The 19,850-nt window shown below is 40.7% G+C and overlaps 1 protein-coding gene across 1 annotated transcript in view; it reads left to right on the forward strand.

Annotated features, from left to right (window-relative positions):
• The window catches only part of LOC147034949 (uncharacterized), a 53,142-nt gene that overhangs the window by 22,495 nt on the left and 10,797 nt on the right, over positions 1-19,850 (forward strand). The window contains exon 4 of the mRNA XM_085860026.1: positions 10,210-10,431. Coding sequence (XP_085716152.1) covers positions 10,210-10,431 — 222 coding nt within the window. The remainder of the gene's footprint in view (positions 1-10,209; positions 10,432-19,850) is intronic.

Consider the following 19,850-nt stretch of genomic DNA (forward strand, 5'->3'; position numbering starts at 1 on the left):
TGTGCCCTCTTCCACAATGACAGTTAACTCTGATATTTCACCTCTTGAAAATTTTTCTATCCATAAAACACAGAACATGAATTCTGGAAAAATGATTACTCACATGCATGGAATACATTCTCTTCAAATCAAGAATTACACACACTTGATAGTGAGACTTCAAAATAAACTGAATGAATGCATTAAAACTACTAACAAATATCACCAAAAGTTAAATCATCTTCAACATTTTAAAAAAAATTACAAAACTGAAAATAATTCCAATGAAAAGTTAAATCCAGTCTCCAGCTTCATGAATGACATTTGGGAAGAAACTTTGAACTGCACTTTGAATGGAATGCAGAAACACAGGAAAAAATGCACAGCTTCCAAAATAATGAGTGATATTGAAAAGCAATTTACAGATGTTTCAGAGAACCGTTATGGTTATAATGTGTACTTAGCAATTTATGCTATTGCACATGCACTGAAGGACCTCAAAGCATGCGAAAATGGCTATGGCCCATTACAAAATCATACATGTGCAAGGAGAGATGATTTAGTGTCTTGGCAAGTAAGTTCGTTGTTTTCCGATACACTGTTTTCCTTTATTCATATATCATTTTGAACATTGTTTTGAGATAGCACTGTTAGAAAATTGAGGATACATGCATTTATATTGGACTTGAGAATTGCATCTATTTCTATCCTTATTACACTTTATATATGATTTTCAACAAAGGCTTTAAGGCTTGTGCCAGAGCAAATTGAGTTTGTTTTAAGAGACCCAATCAGGGACCCATGGAACAGAGTTCTGTGGAAAAGCCTCCCTTTATTTGGGCGGTATATGGGCAAAGAAGTGCTGACTCACATGCTCCCGAAAGTTTATGTTTACTGCAAACAACCCAGCATGAATTTCAGTCATCTACACACTTATTTCCAAAAATAATGTTATGAATTTGTTTTATGCTCCCAGAAATCAGAGGGTGAAGTGAAAATAAATTATAAATTGCAAAATGAAAGTGTCTATGATGGTGAATGAAAGTGGCAATGAGGAAAAAGGTGTTTTATACATCTCATGAAAACAGCATTGCCTTTGTTTTCATTGGCATTAGTTATGCTTTCTCATGTCTAACAATAGTGATAATGAGTAAAAAAAAAAAAGTTCTTTTTTGAGTGGCAGCTCAAGGTTATGGGGCCCCTGTGAATTCCATTTTTACATATAGACTGCGTTTGTTGTATGAACTAGTCCATTTTATGTTTGAAAAAAGCAACATTTTCTTGGGAGCTATTAACCCTCCAAATGTCACTCTGGATCTGCCCCTGAGGTTATACGATCTCACTGCTCCAAACATCATTTCAGGTTAGTCAGCCTGCAGCATGATTAGTCCCTCCCTCTCCTTATCTGGAATTCATTCTCTTTGGCAAAGATGCGCAGATCGAGTGGGTCTCCCACTGTACTCATTGCAACGTACAGATGTCCATGTGTAAAAACACTGGGGGAAACAGGACTCTACATACCTGCAGACTCTGACTGGCTTTTGTTGATAGTCATTGCAAAGGCCAGCCTGACTGTAAACTGTTGGCAGTGGAGTTATAAAGGAGGCTCCATATCAGATAGAATGAGGAGAATTCAAGGATTAAGGAGAATAGAACCGGCACGCTCAAAACAGAGCATCCGTGCCTCAAGAAGACAATCAGTGACCTTGATGAAGATGTAATGTGTTCTGTTACAGTGGCCATTGCAAGAATTGAGGTTTCGCAACAGCATGATGGGAGTGTTAACCTTCAGTGACATCTCATGTGGTGGTACACCTGAACGATTTATTGAGTTAAGAAACCCAGGTGTTTATCAGGCATATAGGTTGTGATTGGCCAACAAATCAACACTTGATGAAGAAAGTGTCACCTGGCAGGCAGTGAATGATTTTACTGTTGAGAAGATCAACCATGTTATTTGTTGTGGTTAAAATCGCAGGTGAAGCCAACTACTCAGAATTTGTATGATTGGACGGTTCTTCAAGTCAGGGAAAATGCTTATTCACATATGTGGAGTAGTTTATCATGGCTGATAACATCATCTTCTGAGTTCACACAAAGAGCAGGTGCTAATGGAATTACGTCATTGTTAAGGTTACCCTCCACAGAAGGCAGGTGTCCCTCACACAGTTGCAACAACCAATCATCATAATGCTTGAATCGTTTTTGACTGCCTTCCTCTGCACCGTCAAGTCGATAGAGCAGGCGCATATTTGTTTTTAAAGTTAGTGTCATGCAAGGTTGCCACAATGGAGAGTTTATCTGGAGGCTTTGATGATGTTTGGTGGCCTCCCTCGTCGGACCACTGGAATAATTTGACAATCAGTACACTGCTTCTCATTGAGTCATGGATAATGCACCACTTAAATCCAGTAACTTTGAAGTCATGACAAAGGGATTGCAGTGTTATGATTATGGTTACTATTATTATGACGAACATTAAGTTGTAATTATTTTCATGAAAACGATATTAGTGGATGTATTAACAAACCTAAGTGAATTCGTTCCACCCATGGTAAAAGCCTTAAATTCTCCAAGGGGAGGGGGGGCGGGGACATAGGCAGGAAGTCCAGAATGCTGCATCAATCGCTCCAGAAAAAACAATAAATAACCTGAAGCGGCCTGAATGTGGGGCCTGAGGAATAAAGCCTAATACCGATATGTACTGTTGTTGGAAGGTCTGTCATGCCTATCCCGTCGATATTTGATGATCATTTTAACAATCACTTTGTTTGAGTTTCACACTGAATGGAAAATGCAAAGGTAGTGCATAGCAATTGCAAATATGATAGGTTTGACGATGTGTTCGGCCTGAACTGCATGAAAATATAAACGGTGGTCGTTGGAGTCAGCCGTCCTACACCATAATGACGTAGTGTGACAGGCAGACAGACAGACAGAAAACTGCCGCTACTTTAATATATAGATGATAGAATATGTTAGTACTCCATATGTCAGGATGGCACAGGAGAAAAATTGCGACCTCATCAAATGTGTACAAAATGATATCCTGCAAAGCAATATACCAAAAAGGCAATGTCGCTTCCTCAAGTTAGAATCATTGTAAGTGGTTCAGCCATTATTTGGCTCGAGGATGAGAGAAAACAGAAGTACAATTTTGGCAATTTTGGGATTTTCCAATTTTATACTTTAGCGATGTATTCTGGGATCTTTATCAGTCTTGTTGGTTCTTGAAATGCTCTAGAATAACAAATATGGCTTTTAAGATTATTGGAGTCCCCCACAATGATGCCTAGTCAATGGGCCTATCACTTTGCCATCGGAGACATGTCGGTGTTCTCTCTGTCTTCTACCATCTCCTTTCTGATCTTGCACCATCTGCTTTTTCCATGCCATGTCTCCCCCCCCCCCCCCCATGTCTCCAGGTTTTTGCAGGACACACACTATCCACCATCAACCCCATTTGGTGAAACTACCTAAATCCAGGATCACTTCTCATCTCCACTCATTTATTCCTCTTTTTCCCACCTGTGGAACCAACTTCCACATCCTCTTCAATCTCATTAATCTCTCCAGGTCTTCAAAACAGATGTTCACCACCATCTCATATCGTCCTCAATCCAAATCCATGATCATCTCTCCCCTTGTATACCTCCCTGACCCACCCCAATCCTCCTTCCAAATTTCCAATTTTCCCCCCTGAGAGTTTCCTTCTGTATATATCTTGTCCACCCCATGCATCTCCGGTTCCGGTTTTGGAGCACCAAGAGGTCTCCTTCGGGGCTCCCTGCTGACGTTCTCAAAGCTAAGTTTCCGGTTGTTATTTGTCCCGTTTTAACTGTTTAATTTTCTCACCTACATGTTACTGTGTGTTGCTAGTTCGGTTTTGTTTCAAAAATCGTGCTATTTTGTGAGTATTTTTGTCGACGTTCTTACCTGTGCTTGAGGCCTAGGCCTAGACTTGAGGCCTACTGGTTCCACTCGGTGATCGATCGTTTTTTTGTTTTTTTTGTTTTTTCTCCCCATTACCTTCAATTTCTATCCTCCCCATTACCTTCAATTTTGATCCTCCCCACTTTCCAAACATCCCCCATTCTCCCAACTAATCTCTTTCTTATCTCAAAAAATAAGAATAAAAAACCCCTACAACAACAACAACACGCTCACCTTCTCCCGATTTTGCTTCTTCTTCTTCCTCTTAACTTCCTCCTCGTCTTCTTCCTCGATTTTTTTTTTTTTACACTTCCATGACCTAATCTGTTGAACTCTCTCATACATTAATATTAACAACAACAAAAAAAAAAAAAAATATATATATATATATATATATATATATATATATATATATATATATATATATATATATATATATATATATATATATATATATATACCCAACAACAACAACACGCTCACCTCCCGATTCTTCTTCCTCGATTTTTTTTTTTTTTCACTTCCATGACCTAATCTGTTGAACTCTCTCATACATTATTTTTAACAGCAAAAACGATCTTATAATGCTTCATCTTCCTCTCTCACACATGTGGTACTCTTTAATGTTTCACAATGCACTACTCTTCTGCTATTTTAACAGACTGCTCTCATTTCGACCTCTCCTTCATTCCTTGCCGAAAAAATCCAACTATTACAGCGCTTCTTCTCTCCATGCTCTGAATTCGCCTTCATTGCATCCATCAAGAATTGTGTTAAATAGCATCTCTGACCTAAAACTTTTAAAAACCACAGTTTGCCATGGATGCTCGCTTTCCATCAACCATTCTTTTTTTCCAACTTCCGTGCCAACTCACCCCCCTCACCCCTCACTCTCACTCTCAAAGCAAGCATCCCACTCTTCTCCCTCCAAGCCTCCCTCTCACCTCTCTCAAAAATTCCCCCCTCACCTTTCTCCCACCTTTCATCCCCCTCACTCTTCCTTCTCAAAGTTGCCCCCTCTCTCATCCACCAACCTGCCTCCCTCCACTGCCCTCTCACCTCCATCTCTTCACTCCACCTCCTCAAATCCTCAACTGCCTTCTTCCTTGTCTCTTGTCCCGCCTCTCCCCCAGCACCACAGAGCCTTTTCTCCTCCTCATTCGGCCCCCTCCCCTCGCTATTCTGCAATACCCCACACTCCTTCAGCAACCCTCCTTACCTGCCCCGCTCGTCCCTTGTCCTACCCTCCCCCTCCCCCTCCACCTCCTGCACCCAAAGCCTCCTCCCCTTCCTCTTCATTAAAAGTGTGGACCTCAAATATCCGGGGCCTTCGCTCAAACCTTTCAGATCTTTCCATACAGGTTGCCACTGACAAACCAGACATTATCTGCCTAACAGAAACTTTCCTCTCCCAAGACGTATCTGACTCCCAAGTATCTCTCCCTGGCTACTCCCTCTTACGGTATGACAGACCTGAGCCTCGTCCTGGTGGAGGTGTTGCTCTCTTCATCAAAGACTCTATTCCTCACTCTCCATGCACTGCTCTCACTCCCCCACACCCCCAGGAATACCTCTGGCTTCGGCTTCCCCTCCACTCCCACCTCATGTTTATATGTGTACTGTACCGTCCACCGAACAGTGATGATTCCATCTACACCTCACTATCCGAAAACATGGACCATCTTCTATCTTCTCATCCAAACTCTCTCTTCCTCTTATGTGGTGACTTCAATTGTCATCACGCCAGTTGGCTAGGTGTGGGTACCTCTCTCACCTGCCATGGCACCTCAGCAAAAGCTTTCTGTGACTCATTGGGACTGACTCAATCGGTCAACTTCCCGACCCGGATCTCAACCAATGGTACTCCATCTCTTCTGGATCTGGTTTTGACAAATTTCCCTGACAATATCTGCTGCTCTTCCTTCGCTCCAATTGGTTCTTCTGACCACGTCCTTGTCAAAGTGGACATCTCTCTGGGTGTTATCAGAGAACCACCTCACCGCCGTCGAGTCTGGCATTTCACTCAAGCCAACTGGCAGGGTCTCCGAGCAGCCATCAAACTTACAGACTGGTCTCCTATCACTACTTTCTCAAACATCAACTCATCCTGGGAATTCTTTCAAAGAAACTTGCTCTCGCTCATGCACAGATTTATCCCCTCTCGTGTTCAGTTGTCTTACCCTTCCTCCCGCCCTTGGTTTACTGAAGCTTGTGGCGAGGCAGTTGTCCTGAAACAACTTGCCTTTGCCTCATGGAAAGCAAACCCAACTGAGGGCAATCTCAGTTCTTTCCACAAAGCTCGGAACAAGTGTGTATCTACCCTCAAGAGAGCCAGAAAACAACATCTTTCTCATCTCAAGTCTGAACTCTCAAACCTCTCTCCCTCCTCAAAATCCTGGTGGCGTTTAATCAAATCTGTTTCTGGTGTATGTTCCCCCTCCATCCCCTCCCTTACCTCAAATGGCCGCACTGCTGATTCCACACGTGATAAAGCTGAATGTCTAAACTCGGTGTTTGCAGCTAAATCTTGTGTCCTTAACCAATCACTATCTCTACAAACTTTACCCAGTCGCACCCAACTGTCCCTGGACTCTGTGTCCTTTTCTCCTGACAAGGTGGAGAGCTTGCTTTCAAACCTCGAGTCAGATTCTGCAACCGGTCCAGACGGCATCAGCCCACGTGTCCTCAAAGCCTGCTCTTCTGCTCTTGCTCACCCTCTCTCTGTTCTATTCACCCTCTCATTTGCCCAAGGTCATCTGCCATCTGCTTGGAAATCTGCTAACATCACTGCCCTGCATAAAAAAGGTGCAAAAACAGATCCCTGTAACTACAGACCAATCAGCCTTCTCCCAATCATCAGCAAGGTGATGGAATCCATCATCGCTTCAGATATGAAATCCTTCCTCTTCTCCAATGGCTTGATTTCCAATCATCAATTTGGTTTCAGACCAGGTCACTCTACCCTGGATATGCTGCTTCTGCTCTCCCATCAATGGATGGAGGTCCTCAATGCCAGACAGGAAATCCGAGCCGTATCCCTGGACATATCACGTGCTTTTGACACAGTCTGGCACCCTGCCCTACTCACCAAACTCTCTTCCCATGGTATTCAAGGCCATCTCCACTCATGGCTCGCAGACTTCCTCTCCTGTCGCAGTCAACGTGTGGCCCTAAATGGAGTTCTTTCATCCCCTCTTCCTGTGCAGGCTGGAGTTCCTCAAGGTAGCGTTCTGGGCCCTGTTCTTTTTCTGGTTTTCATCAATGATATCTCGGACTCTCTGGAAAATCCTCTATTTCTCTTTGCCGACGACTCCACCCTCTGCCGTACCATCTGTCATCCCTCAGACCGGCAAGCAGCAGCTTCTTCGCTCACTGCAGATCTGGATAAAATCACAAACTGGTCCAACACGTGGAACATGTCTTTCAATCCAGACAAATCTCACACTCTCACTATGTCTCTTCGAAAGGACCGTTTACAAACCCCCCCCATCCACTTTCTCAACAATCCTCTGGAAGAAGTCTTTTCTTTCAAGCTTCTAGGTCTCACTATCTGCCATGACCTTTCCTGGGAAAGTCACATTTCCAACCTCGCCTCAAAAGCCAGTCGCCGACTGGGAATCCTCCGTCGTGCTAAGTCCTTCCTCGGCCCTCTTGAGCTCCTGACCACTTACAAAGCTTTTGTCCGTAGCCTGATGGAGTACTGCTCTCCCCTCTGGGCTGGTGCTCCTGCCTCCCACCTTTCTTGGCTTAACGCTGTCGAAACCAGGGCATTTAAGATCATCGGCATCTCCCGCAATGAAGCTGAGTCTTTGGGCCTCTCACTCAATCACCGCAGGTTAGTCGGTGGTCTTTCTGTCTTCTACCGACTCCTCTCCAGCCTTGCCCCCCCCCTGCTCTCTCTGCGATTTGTCCCCACCACATTTCCACAGGGCGCTCAAGGTCCGCCAACAACCCCCTTCTGGTAAAACTACCAAAATCACGAATCACTGCTCATCTTCACTCTTTCATTCCTCTTTTTTCCCACCTTTGGAATAAACTTCCTCACTCTATTCTTTCCCATTCTTCCCTCCAGGCTTTCAAAACAGCTGTTCACCACCACCTCTTATCTTCCCCCATCCAAATCCTCGATCTTTTCTACCCCCGATAATCCACCCAAGCCCACTTCCTTCATTTCTCCTGCTTTCCTTCCTGAAAGTCCCTGAAATGTCCATCTTCTCTTCGCCATGTTCCCCGTCCCATCCCCATCCCTCTCCCTTCCACAGTTCACCTAATGTGTCTGTTCCCCGCTGTTTTGTCCCTTCCACTCCCGCCCCTCGTCTCATGCCTCCTTGCTGTGAGTTGTGTGTTAGCTCTCATACGAGCCTCGACCAAGGTATACAAAAAAAAAATACTCTCCTGCCCCCCCCCAACCCCAAATTCCTCCACTTTCCCATTTTTTGTCCACCTCTCAGCCTTTGGCTCTGCTGTTAGTGTTTCCCCCCTCTCTCTGCTCTTCCTTTTGTCCTATTGTGTTCTGAACCGCTTACTGTACTCATGCTGGCTCTTCCGTGAGCCTCGACTTTGTACACAAAATAAAAAAAACTATAACGGCACTCAGTGGAGTGCATACCTCAACTTGGCTGAACAATTTACGTTTTGTATCCCACTGATAGGCCAAATCTGGATTCAGACATAAACCAAAATCAAATCGGTTTGTTATTGTGACCTAACCAACTCATCTACCTAGATTTGTCAAAACTCGTGCACAATTTTTTTTGAAATAACATGCTATACATAGTTTTTGTTCCCATCTCTCAACAGCAAAGAATCACTTTAAAAAATTTTTTAATATCATGGATGAATCAGGATCTGGATCTTCACCAAAATCGACTTATTTCATCTGTGTAACACACCCAACCTGTCCATCAAGTTTTATCCAAATCCTTCCACAACTTTTTCAGATATCATGTTCAGAGAAAAACAGACATGGGTGAAAACATAACCTCCGGCCACCGTTGGTGGCAGAGGTAAGAAGAAAAGAAAAAAAGAGGTGTTATTTCTTGTCATGATATTCTCCATTCCAATTTTCTTACCTTTCGGTTCCCTTTTACAGAAAAAAAGCCCAGGTAACTGAACATTGTCTCTGTTAAGTGAAAACAGGTGCACATGATCCTAGTCTGAAGAGGAATCCATATTGAATGTAGAGAATATGAAAGACAAGTTTGATTCAGTTAATATCAATTTTTTTAACTGATTAGATGATGAATAAAATATTGGAAGCAGACAAGATAACATTTGCTAATACGAGTTTTGTATATGAGGCGCCACGAGGAGGAGTAATGTAAGGGACACATCGGCCATTTTTGAGTTAATGCCATCCAGCACTATTTTAACCCTTACCCTATCATCCGAACCTATCATCATCATATCATTAAAAACGTTGCTTACACCACTCCTCCTCGCGTGGCCTCATAAATCATATACAAAAAACTTCTGCAACACTTGATCAAGCAAGGATTGAGACCTTGTGAGTGAAGTGTGGGTTGAAAAGGTGACGGACTGCATCAGACCAGTTTTACTTTTCTGTTTTCACGACTGCAGTTTCTGGCTGGATATCTGATCCAACAGCTAAAATTGTTGCACTACAATTTTCAAAAAAGAAAAGCCAATTTATATGAAATGAATGCGGGGAGTTTAAAGGCATTGTACGTTGAGCAAATATCACATGAAGAATGATAAAGCACAAGGATAATGAGTATGTTGGAAGAGAGAGAGTGTGTGAGTGTGAGTGTGAGTGTGAGTGTGAGAGAGAGAGAGAGAGAGAGAGAGAGAGAGAGAGAGAGAGAGAGAGAGAGAGAGAGAGAGAGAGAGAGAGAGAGAGAGAGAGAGAGAGAGAGAGAGAGAGAGAGAGAGAGAGAGAGAGAGAGAGAGAGAAGGAGAGAGAAGGAGAGAGAAGGAGAGAGAAGGAGAGAGAAGGAGAGAGAAGGAGAGAGAAGGAGAGAGAAGGAGAGAGAAGGAGAGAGAAGGAGAGAGAAGGAGAGAGAAGGAGAGAGAGAGATATATAGATATAGATATACATATACATACTGACCCAAAATAGTTCCATGCAGTTTTTTTTAACTTTATTTCGAAATGTGAAGAAGCTACTTCATTAGTGAAAGTATTTTAGACTCCATGTAAATGTTAACTTAATTCTAAATATACCATTCAAGATGAATATCATTACTTCTTGCATTTTTCAATTTCTAGTTTGGTGTATGCAGCATGATGTGATGTGCATTTTGTACTCAGCGTTAGTTTTATCCATTTGTATTTCAGTTACTTTACTATCTTAGACGAGTCCGATTTGTAAATAACCTGGGTGAAGAAGTATGGTTTGATGAGAATGGAGATCCACCTTCAAGTTTTGAGCTTGTGAATACACAGTTGACTTCTGGTAATACAATTACTCTCAGAGTTGTTGGTACTTTTGATACCCCACATCATCGAGGGTTACAGATTAACGAAAATATTATTTGGTGGAATGATGAAAAACAAGAGGTGAGTACACCACATGGAACTCACATGGTTTATCGCAAAGCCTATTTCTTTGAAAATACTGCTGTTATTTGAAAATGTTTAACAAGAGCTAAGATGTATTGAAGTGGAAAATTGTGTAGAAATTTGGCAAGGTTAACATTGAACAAAACCCATACATATTTGAATCGTATCATACAATCACAGAACTCTACAGATGTAAGAAAATCAGACATACTGCTTGGCTTTCAAAATATGTCAAGGTTATTCAACTTGTTGAATAGTTGCAAAGGATAGACTACACTTGTCACAAACCGAAGGTTCTTTAAGCCAAGTGTTCATGGATAAAAATTGAGATGACTGCATAACATGGGGACAATCGAGCCATGAACTGAAACAAGTTAACTCGCAAAATATATTGTTATTTCTGTTTTTATCTCCCGCCAACCAACGAAGTTGGCGGGGTATATAGAAATGGGTTCCGTCCGTCCGTCCGTCCGTCCGTCCGTCCGTCACATTTCGTTTCCGGAGCTTAACTACAAATCCCCTCAAGATATATTTACGAAATTTGGGACACATATCAAGCAAGTGGTGAGCTGGTGCCTTTTGATATTTTCTAATTGATAGGTCACATGCTTTGACAGCCATGTTGGATTCAAGAAAATATTAAATAATGTTTTCTCTGGAATCACATAACCTAACGAAGCGAAAATTTGCAACTATTATCTTCCATCATGTCTGCATACATAGTAAAAATTATGACGTCACAAGTCACATGGTTTGGCGGCCATATTGGATAGAAAAACACACCTCATCCGATTAACACGAAACTTCACACACGTATTCCACTGGAGGATTGGAGGCAGAATGTAAATTTATGATGTCATAGGTCACATGGTTCGTCAGCCATCTTGTTCTTATTGTTATACTTCTATATACAATGTTTAGGCCTTTTGATGATATTTGTGAAAAAGAAATATTTCCTTTGATGTTATAATTTGAAAAAAAACAAAAAAGTAATGTTTATTTATATTTTTCATGTTTTTTTTTGTTATATTTTAATTTTATTTTCCTAAACAAAGTTGCTGCTAGTATTGGAGTATTTGCTCCAAAAAAAATTTTGCTCAGAAAATGTCGATTCACCAATTTTTTTTGACTTGCCGTCAGTGGGCTTTCCATCAATAGACCAGGAAATGAAACAAAGTAAAATACTGGGGAATACTGGAGAAAAACTTTGTGAAATACTATGGAAAAATAATCTATATATAAGCCTGCATTGCTGAATTTCTAACATTTCAATCATTTGAGACGTCTTGTATGTTAACATTATATCATATCAACCTTTGAGATGTTTTTCCTACATCCAAACAACCATCTTTAAATGGACACCAAAACCTTTCGATTTGCTGGAGTAATGTCAATGCAATAACTAAATACATATTGATTAGATGTTTTCTTGATAAAATATAGAAACCGACGTAAAACCAAACACTTTAAAACATGAAATTAAATCGAAAAATTGTGGCAATACCCCTCTGTGAAAACGATGCTCTCAGCCAATGGTTCAGCTGTAGTCAATCTTTGGATTCAGACAGAGTGTCGCCTTGCTGCAAGATTGACCTTGCACATTTGCCATAAAAAGGTGAGGTGAGGAGCAATTGGGAGAAGGTAAGGAAAGAAATGAGAGAGATCGAAGGAAGTAGAAGCAGATGCGATTTGGTGGTGATCTTGTAGGTGATTCAGAGATCTAGCAGCATACGGAGCTTTGGAACGATGGAGTTCTGGGTACAGTGGGTGACAGGCAGTGATGGTCTCATGAGTTTTTGCACTGAGCACATGGTGACCACTGACCTGTTGCACGGCTTCACTCCTGCTGGCCGATCGGTTGTGTTCGTGAAGAGCCAACACAGCACATGCCAAGGTCATCCCTCCCACCACCTCGCACATTCTCGCGGTGCTGGAGATGTGGTGAGACACACACACACACACCCACACAAGCCCCACCCACACAAGCTCCACCCACTCAAACCCAACCCACATAAGCCACATCCACATTCATCATATCCACATAATTAGTGACTAGTTCATTAGTTCCCCACACAACATGTTTATTTAATTTAAAAAAATGCTCCACCCACACAAACGCCATACACACAAGCTCCACCCAAACACGGGGAGGGAAGGGGGTTTGATGAGGGGGCGGGATGAGGGGGTGGTGGGTCGTTGGAGGAGCGCACCTACCCCCCCCCCCACTCCTTTGCACTTCCTTTATTCTTTTTTATAATTAAGAATTAAATAATTGAAAGCAAAGCAAATATAATTAATCAAGATTGAAAATATTAAACATTTTTCTTTGGGTAAATATTCAGCTGCGAGAATGGACGATCTTTCCCAGCAGTCTGCTTCAGATGTCTTGTGATTTTGAAACTCGATCAACATATTCTATTCAAAACAAAGAGTGAAGAACAATTAGGGTATATAAAGATGATTATATTATGATATTAATACAATAATAAATATAACATTTACCTCCAGAGATCGAGTTTTGTGTCCATTTCATCCAGATGAGCATTTAAACTGGAACAAGTTGTAAATGAATCATCACCCCGTGGAATTTCAACATCTTCCCATTCAAGGTTGCCAAATTCATTCATTTCACAGCTCATGTATGATTCAGTTTTAATGCTGAAAATAAAAAGCAAGTAATCATAAATTACCACGAAGTTCTGGTATTGCTTTAATATTAATTGCCACCATGTCAAATAAAAGGTTGTGTATTAGGAGAATAGAAAGAGACAGATAGAAAGACAGAGACAGATAGAAAGACAGAGACAGATAGAGATAGACAGAGACAGATAGACAGAGACAGATAGAGAGACAGAGACAAACAGAGAGAGATAGATAGAGAGACAGAGAGAGAGACACACACACATACACACACACACACACACACACACACACGCACACATGTACGCATACACACACACACACACGGAGACAGAGACAGAGTGATAATTCCTCACCTTGGACTCGGGTCTTTCAAGATCAAAGGACGTGAGAGGATTTCTTGCCATTCAAGAAAAAAATCATTCAAATATCTTCTGAATGATTGAATGTTTTTAAGAAAGTCGTTCATTTTTATCCACTCGTCGTGTAATTCAGATAACTCATTTTCAACATCAGTTATGAACATTGTTCTTATTGGGGACAACCTGTTAGAAAAAAAAACAATAATTATTAGTCGTATAGTGATTTAATTCTGTTTTAAACAACAAATTATGAATTGGGTTGAGATCTCACCTTTCATCTTGTGAAAACGATTGATCTGCAAGGTTGTAGTAATAATCTGAACGCTCTATTTTGGTAATAAAACACGTTCGGCACAAATTGGTTTCAATGAGCAACTTGATGATGTAATGGAATATTTCACAACAATGGTTTTTTCAGGGTGTGTTCCCACATTGGAAATGACTTCGGAATTTCTGGACTTGGATCTGGTGAGGCAGCTTGTTTGACTCCAAAATGACTCATTTTAACACAAAAATGAAACAACTTGCTTTAAATGATTTCGATAAAACCTACATTTAAAAGCTGTTTTAGCTAAACTTTGTTCTGTTCGTGTTCTGATGATTTAAAATATAACCACGAGAGACAAGGGCACAGAATACTTCCTCATTTTCACGGCACGACTGTGTTCTAAAAACACTTCTCCATTTTAGAAAACTCACCCTAACAGCCCTTTCTTTCATGCTTGAAGAGATAAAGTGAATATAATAGAAAAATTTAGTTATTCCCTAAAGTAAAACATGGACAAATATTCATTGGTTTGTTCTTTGAATGGAATGAAAATATAAAAGGAAAGAAGTGCTTTAATCAGTAAGTCTCAATTTAGCATTTGCTTGTATGGGAGGGGGAGGAAATGACTGTCCTATTTTGGGCTTTTGGGGCTTGAGTCAGTCTCAATTTAACATTTGCTTGAATGGGAGGGGGAGGAAATGAGTCCTATTTTGGGATTTTGAGGCTTGAGTCAGTCTCAATTCTGCATTTTCTTGTATGGGAGGGAGAGCAAATGAATCTCCTATTTTGGACTTTTGGGGCTTGAGTCGGTCTCAATTTAACATTTGCTTGTATGGGAGGGGGAGGAAATGAGTCTCCTATTTTGGGCTTTTGTGGCTTGAGTCAGAAAGTTTTTTTTTCCCTTTTCCCCCATTCATTTGAATGACTGTCTCAGAACCCCATTTATCCTCTACTCCCTACCTTTGGACTGAATATTCGGGTCAGTGGCTTGTGATCCGAGACCAATTTGAACTTTCGGCCACACAAATACAAATTTAACCTCTTCAATCCATACACTATTGATATAATCACTCTTCCTCAATTTGTGCATAATTTTTTTTTGTACTGCACATAGGGAACACGATGCTAAGGTGATCGGGCATTCAGTCCCTTCCACGAATGTGTGGCTGAGACAAGACCCTAACCCCTTTGATATAGCTTCCACGCTTAACACTTGCGATTTTGTAGTATCGTAATGTACAAAGACTTTTTCTCCCATTTTTTGCATACTTCAACGCTTGCTCACATTGCTGAGACCACATCCACTGCATGGAATGGTTCAATTATAGAGGGGTGTCATGTTTGAGAACAAATTGGGAATGAATTTTCCATAGTAGTTTACCATCCCCAACAGAGATTTTAATTCGGACACTTTTGTTGGTTTCTCTGCTTATTGAATTGCCTCTGCCTTTTTATCCTGCCCCCTGGAGGGAGGAAGCGGGATATTGTAATCGTCCAGTTTGTTACTTGGCGAAATCTTTGATTTTGTCAAGTATGTTGGTCTGTTCCATTTGTTGGTTTGTTTGTTTTTCCGGTCGTCTACAGCCCAAACGGCTGGACCAGTCGTTCTCAAATTTTTATACCTGATAGGCAATCCACGTGAGACAGTCCACGTCTAAACCCCGTCTTAATCGGACTAAACGTCACGACGTGACGTCACACAACGTGAAAACACATTTTTGGACATAACTCAGTGACCGGAAGTCGTAGCGACTTCCGGTTGATGCCAAATTAAACTTCAATCAAATATCTGAATAATTACTAAATGCATCTTATTACAAATTACGTATAGTTTTCGCAAGCATATGACGTCAAAGTTTTGCCTATTGACGTCATTTAAGAAAAAATATTTACGCTCGTGTGCAGCCGAAACTACTAAAGCAGTCGTTCTCAAATTTTAACAGGTGATAGACAATCTTGCTAAAATAGTCTGGGATCAAATCAGGTCATAATCGCACTTAACTTCATGACGTTACATCAAAAAAGGTGAAAACAAGCTTTTGAACATAACTCAGTAACCGGAAGTCGTTGTGACTTACTGTTGACGCCAAAACAAACTTCAATGGAATATCTAAATGTTTTAAAATGCATGTTAGTACAAATTATGTACAGTTTTCGCAAGCATATGACGTCAAAATTTTTAGCTATTGGCATGATTTAAAAAAATTCTATTCATTCTACGGGTCACAATTCTTAACCGATTTGGATGAAATTTTAACAGCTGATAGAAATCCACAGTGCAAAAAGATGTGTGGCTTTTGGTGATGTTCAAGATCAGGATCTGGATTCTGCATCACTTTATATTATCGCCCATTATAAACCAATGGGGAATTTTGTGAATTACACATGGCTATTTCTCAAACAGTTTTGCGCTTATATTGAAACTTATACTGTCTATTTATGCATGTAATATTAACATGTGTACAAAGTTTGATCGAAATTGACCCAAGGTCAATGTCAGGGTCACCCAAAACATGAAAAACACACATATAAAAGACATATTTTGTTTTACAACATATTTTAAACCTGATAACGGGATCGTAAAGCTGGTTGAAAAGCAATGTTCCTAGGTATGTTCAAATATTTTCTAAGATCAGAATGAACGCAACAAGCACTGATGATAAGTTGTTAAATGTCACATGGTGGATTTAAATGAGTTGTGAAAATTTTCAATCTGCTGCCGTTACCATGACAACGTGCACCTGATAATTGTTATTTGTGACGTCGCGTCATTTTATTAATGTACGAACAAATAAACACCACACATTCCATGACATTACAGCTTGGACCACCACAAGGAAAGGTCAACTAATTTGCCAAGTGTCGTGCTAAGCACGATTTTTCATTTGTCTGTTTGTTTGTTTGTCTGTCTGTCTGTTAGCAACTTTACGGCAAAACGGCTTTAGCAAACACTATCAAATTTAATCCACAGGTGGGCAATGAACCTTGGATGACCCCATTAACTTTTGGGTCCAATTGGATCAAAGGTCAAGGTCAAGGTCACAAAAAGATCAAAATCGTTTTTCGCTCATAACTTCGTCAAAAATGATCTGATTTACTTCAAACTAAGCTTATAGTGAACCTTATTCTATTTGTCACTTATAATCCACCCATTCCTATGGTGAAAAATGCATATTTGTGAAGATACATTGGGTCCGAAGTTTTGGGGGTCATGGTCATCGGTCAGAATTACCAATTTTCCATTAAAACTAAAACATGATTACGAAAATACAACTTTACGGGAAAACGGCTGGCTCAAACACTGTCAAATTGTATCCACAGGCGGGTAATGAACCTCGGACGACCCCATTAACTTTTGGGTCCAATTTGGTCAAAGGTCAAGGTCAGGTCACGAAAAGGTCAAAATCATTTTTCACTCATAACATCGTCAAAAATGGTTTAATTGACTTCAAACTAAGACTAAAATATTCTTCATTCTATTCCTTATAATCAACAATCAGGTTAAGGATGTATCAAATTTCAATTTGATCCCCAAAATAACTTTATGCCTTAAATGGGTGGGATTTGTTTTGCCTGACACCACTTGTTTGTAATGCAAGAATTCCTTTGGCACTCAAAAAGTGGCCTAGGTATTCTAGTCTTGCCTTGAAAAATTGACATTTTACACCATTTAGTTTTATGGGACATTGGGACATTGCACTTCTTCAATGTTTGTTACACCATTTTTTAACACTTCCACATGCTGATCCACAGTTTCAGTGGCTACCACCATGTCATCCATATAGCAATGGACATTTTCTATTCCTCACAGAATTTTGTCCATGGTTGCGTGAAACTGAGACGGTGCCGTTTTTCACACCAAAACTGAGCCATTTTGGAGCTAGAAGACCTTTCTGTGTGTTTCGCACTGGTTTAGAGGAATCTTCACCAAGGAATAATTGATTGAATTCTCCTGTTAAATCAAGCTTAGAAAATACTTTTGGCTGTATGCCATTCTGTGTTATGTTGGCCAACAAATCCTGAGTACTTGGTTGTTTGTAATTATCATTCTCAGTTGCCTCGTTTCGAGCTTTATAGTCACCACTGACTGACTGATTTATTTGGTTTGGGAACATGTACTGCTGGTGAAGCCCAATCAATGATTACTACCGGTTGCTGTATTTCTGCTTTTATCAGTCGATCATACTCTTTGCCTACATTGTCTGCCATTGAGTATGGAATTTGCCTTGCCTTCTGGAATACTGGTCTTGCACTTGGCTATAATTTGAGTGTTGCTGTGTACCCTTTTATCCCTGCACCAGTAGTAGAGAATAGTACTTTGTTCTGATCAAGCAACCTATTGAACTTTGGGGGGTAATCTTTTGATTCTGGGACCTTGGTTTTGGAGATTTTTCTCACTGAGAAAATATTTTCCCAATCTGGTTTGATTTTAATCAACCAATCTCTACCCAATCGGCATGGACGTGTCGCCTTTCCATCTCAAGTTCTAATTACACCTCCAGGTTACCCAGTATTTGACTGGTACCTTTACATGACACAATATAGGAACTAATTGTCCTGTGTAACTATGAAGTGATGTTTGTATCAATCAAAGGATACTTTTAGAGATTACTTCTATAAAGTCTCTGAGATCGTTGAGCGTGACGCTCCAGTATCCAGATCCATGGTGATATCACAATGTCCAATGTCCTTCAATCACCTTTATCTTGATATGTTTAAACTTATTGTGAAATTCATCACCATTTTGGTTCAAACCAAATCCTTCATTGTCTGGTTCCATGTCTGATTCATTATCACTGTTTGAATCAACATACTTTGTGGAATTCACAGATTTTAAGCCGATTTTCTTCTGTCTTTGATCCTGTTGGTTGTTGTTCCCTGGACATACTTTGGAAATATGTACCTTTTCATAGCAGGTATGACAGTTCACATTCCTGAGTTGGCAGTTTTGTGTGCGATGTTTTGTCCGACCGCAACATTTGCAGCAGACTCCGGCTGCCAGCTTGGTGTGTGCTCCGATTTTCCTCCCATCTTGTATGAAGTGTCTCTTCCCCTGCTGGACTCGGTTTGCCTCTGCTGCACCGTCACTGTTCGCATCTGATGACGTCTGACCCATGTGCTCTTGCTTTGCTTTACTGGCCAACTTGTCTGACAGAAATTTCACCCTGGCCTCCTCAAACGATAATTCCACATTGGACAATAAATTTATACAAGTCCAAGAATTTTCGGGTACAGTCCCGATACCAGTTCGTCGCCTTGGGCTTCGTTCAGAAAGGCCCCGAATGAGCACATTGATACAAGCTTCTTCAATCGCACAATGTATTCACTCCACATTCTCATTCTCTCCCTACGAAGAGGTCAAAAATTTATAGCATTTTGCAATCATGATTGATTTTGGCATATAATGCTCTGTTCACAATGCCTTCAGCTGAGCGTAAGTTTTCGATTTTGGTGTGGCTGGGTGACACAAGTTCTTCACGAACTTGAATGCATCTGCTCGCACAACAGCCAAAAATAAACTAGCCTGCAGCTCTTCATCAATCTGGTTTGCCTCCAAAAATATGTCACATTTGTCCGTGTAGTCCTAAAACAACTCCACTTTTTCGTTGAAAGGCCCAAAATTCCCGATCACAACCATATCTTGAATACGCCTTCCCAGATCTGATCACCTTGGAGATCCTCTCCTCGTCACCATTTTGGTAAATGCTGAACAAATGCCTTCACATCCGTATTTCAGTAAAGGAGCCAGCCCGAGTTAAGAACAGAGACACCGTGGAAGGACGCCACAGCAGGACTGGTTTATTGTGCACGTGTGCAGCCTCCCCACTACATTGTGACCTAATTCAACACAAAACTGCAATAAGCTCTCCAGAACTATGTTCCAGGTGAGCTAATAATACAAATTAGATTGAACAAACAAAATGGAAAATCGGCTATCCTGCCCGCAGGACCTAACACATAGAGGAAAAAGCACACACAGATAAACCTTGTAAACCTCATAAGTTAGGAAATAATGAGACTAAGGAGAAACTCACCTTTGTCAAAGGAAGAATTACGGTGGTAAACAATTTCAAAATGGAAAAATACCAATAATAAACCACAAAACAATGTCAATGAATAAGGATACAGCAAAGGTTTGTGCAATG

Source organism: Eptatretus burgeri, chromosome 1 (assembly GCF_056783735.1).
Source record: "Eptatretus burgeri isolate ZD-2024b chromosome 1, Ebu_testis_v1, whole genome shotgun sequence".
In the NCBI taxonomy this organism is placed as follows: Eukaryota; Metazoa; Chordata; class Myxini; order Myxiniformes; family Myxinidae; genus Eptatretus; species Eptatretus burgeri.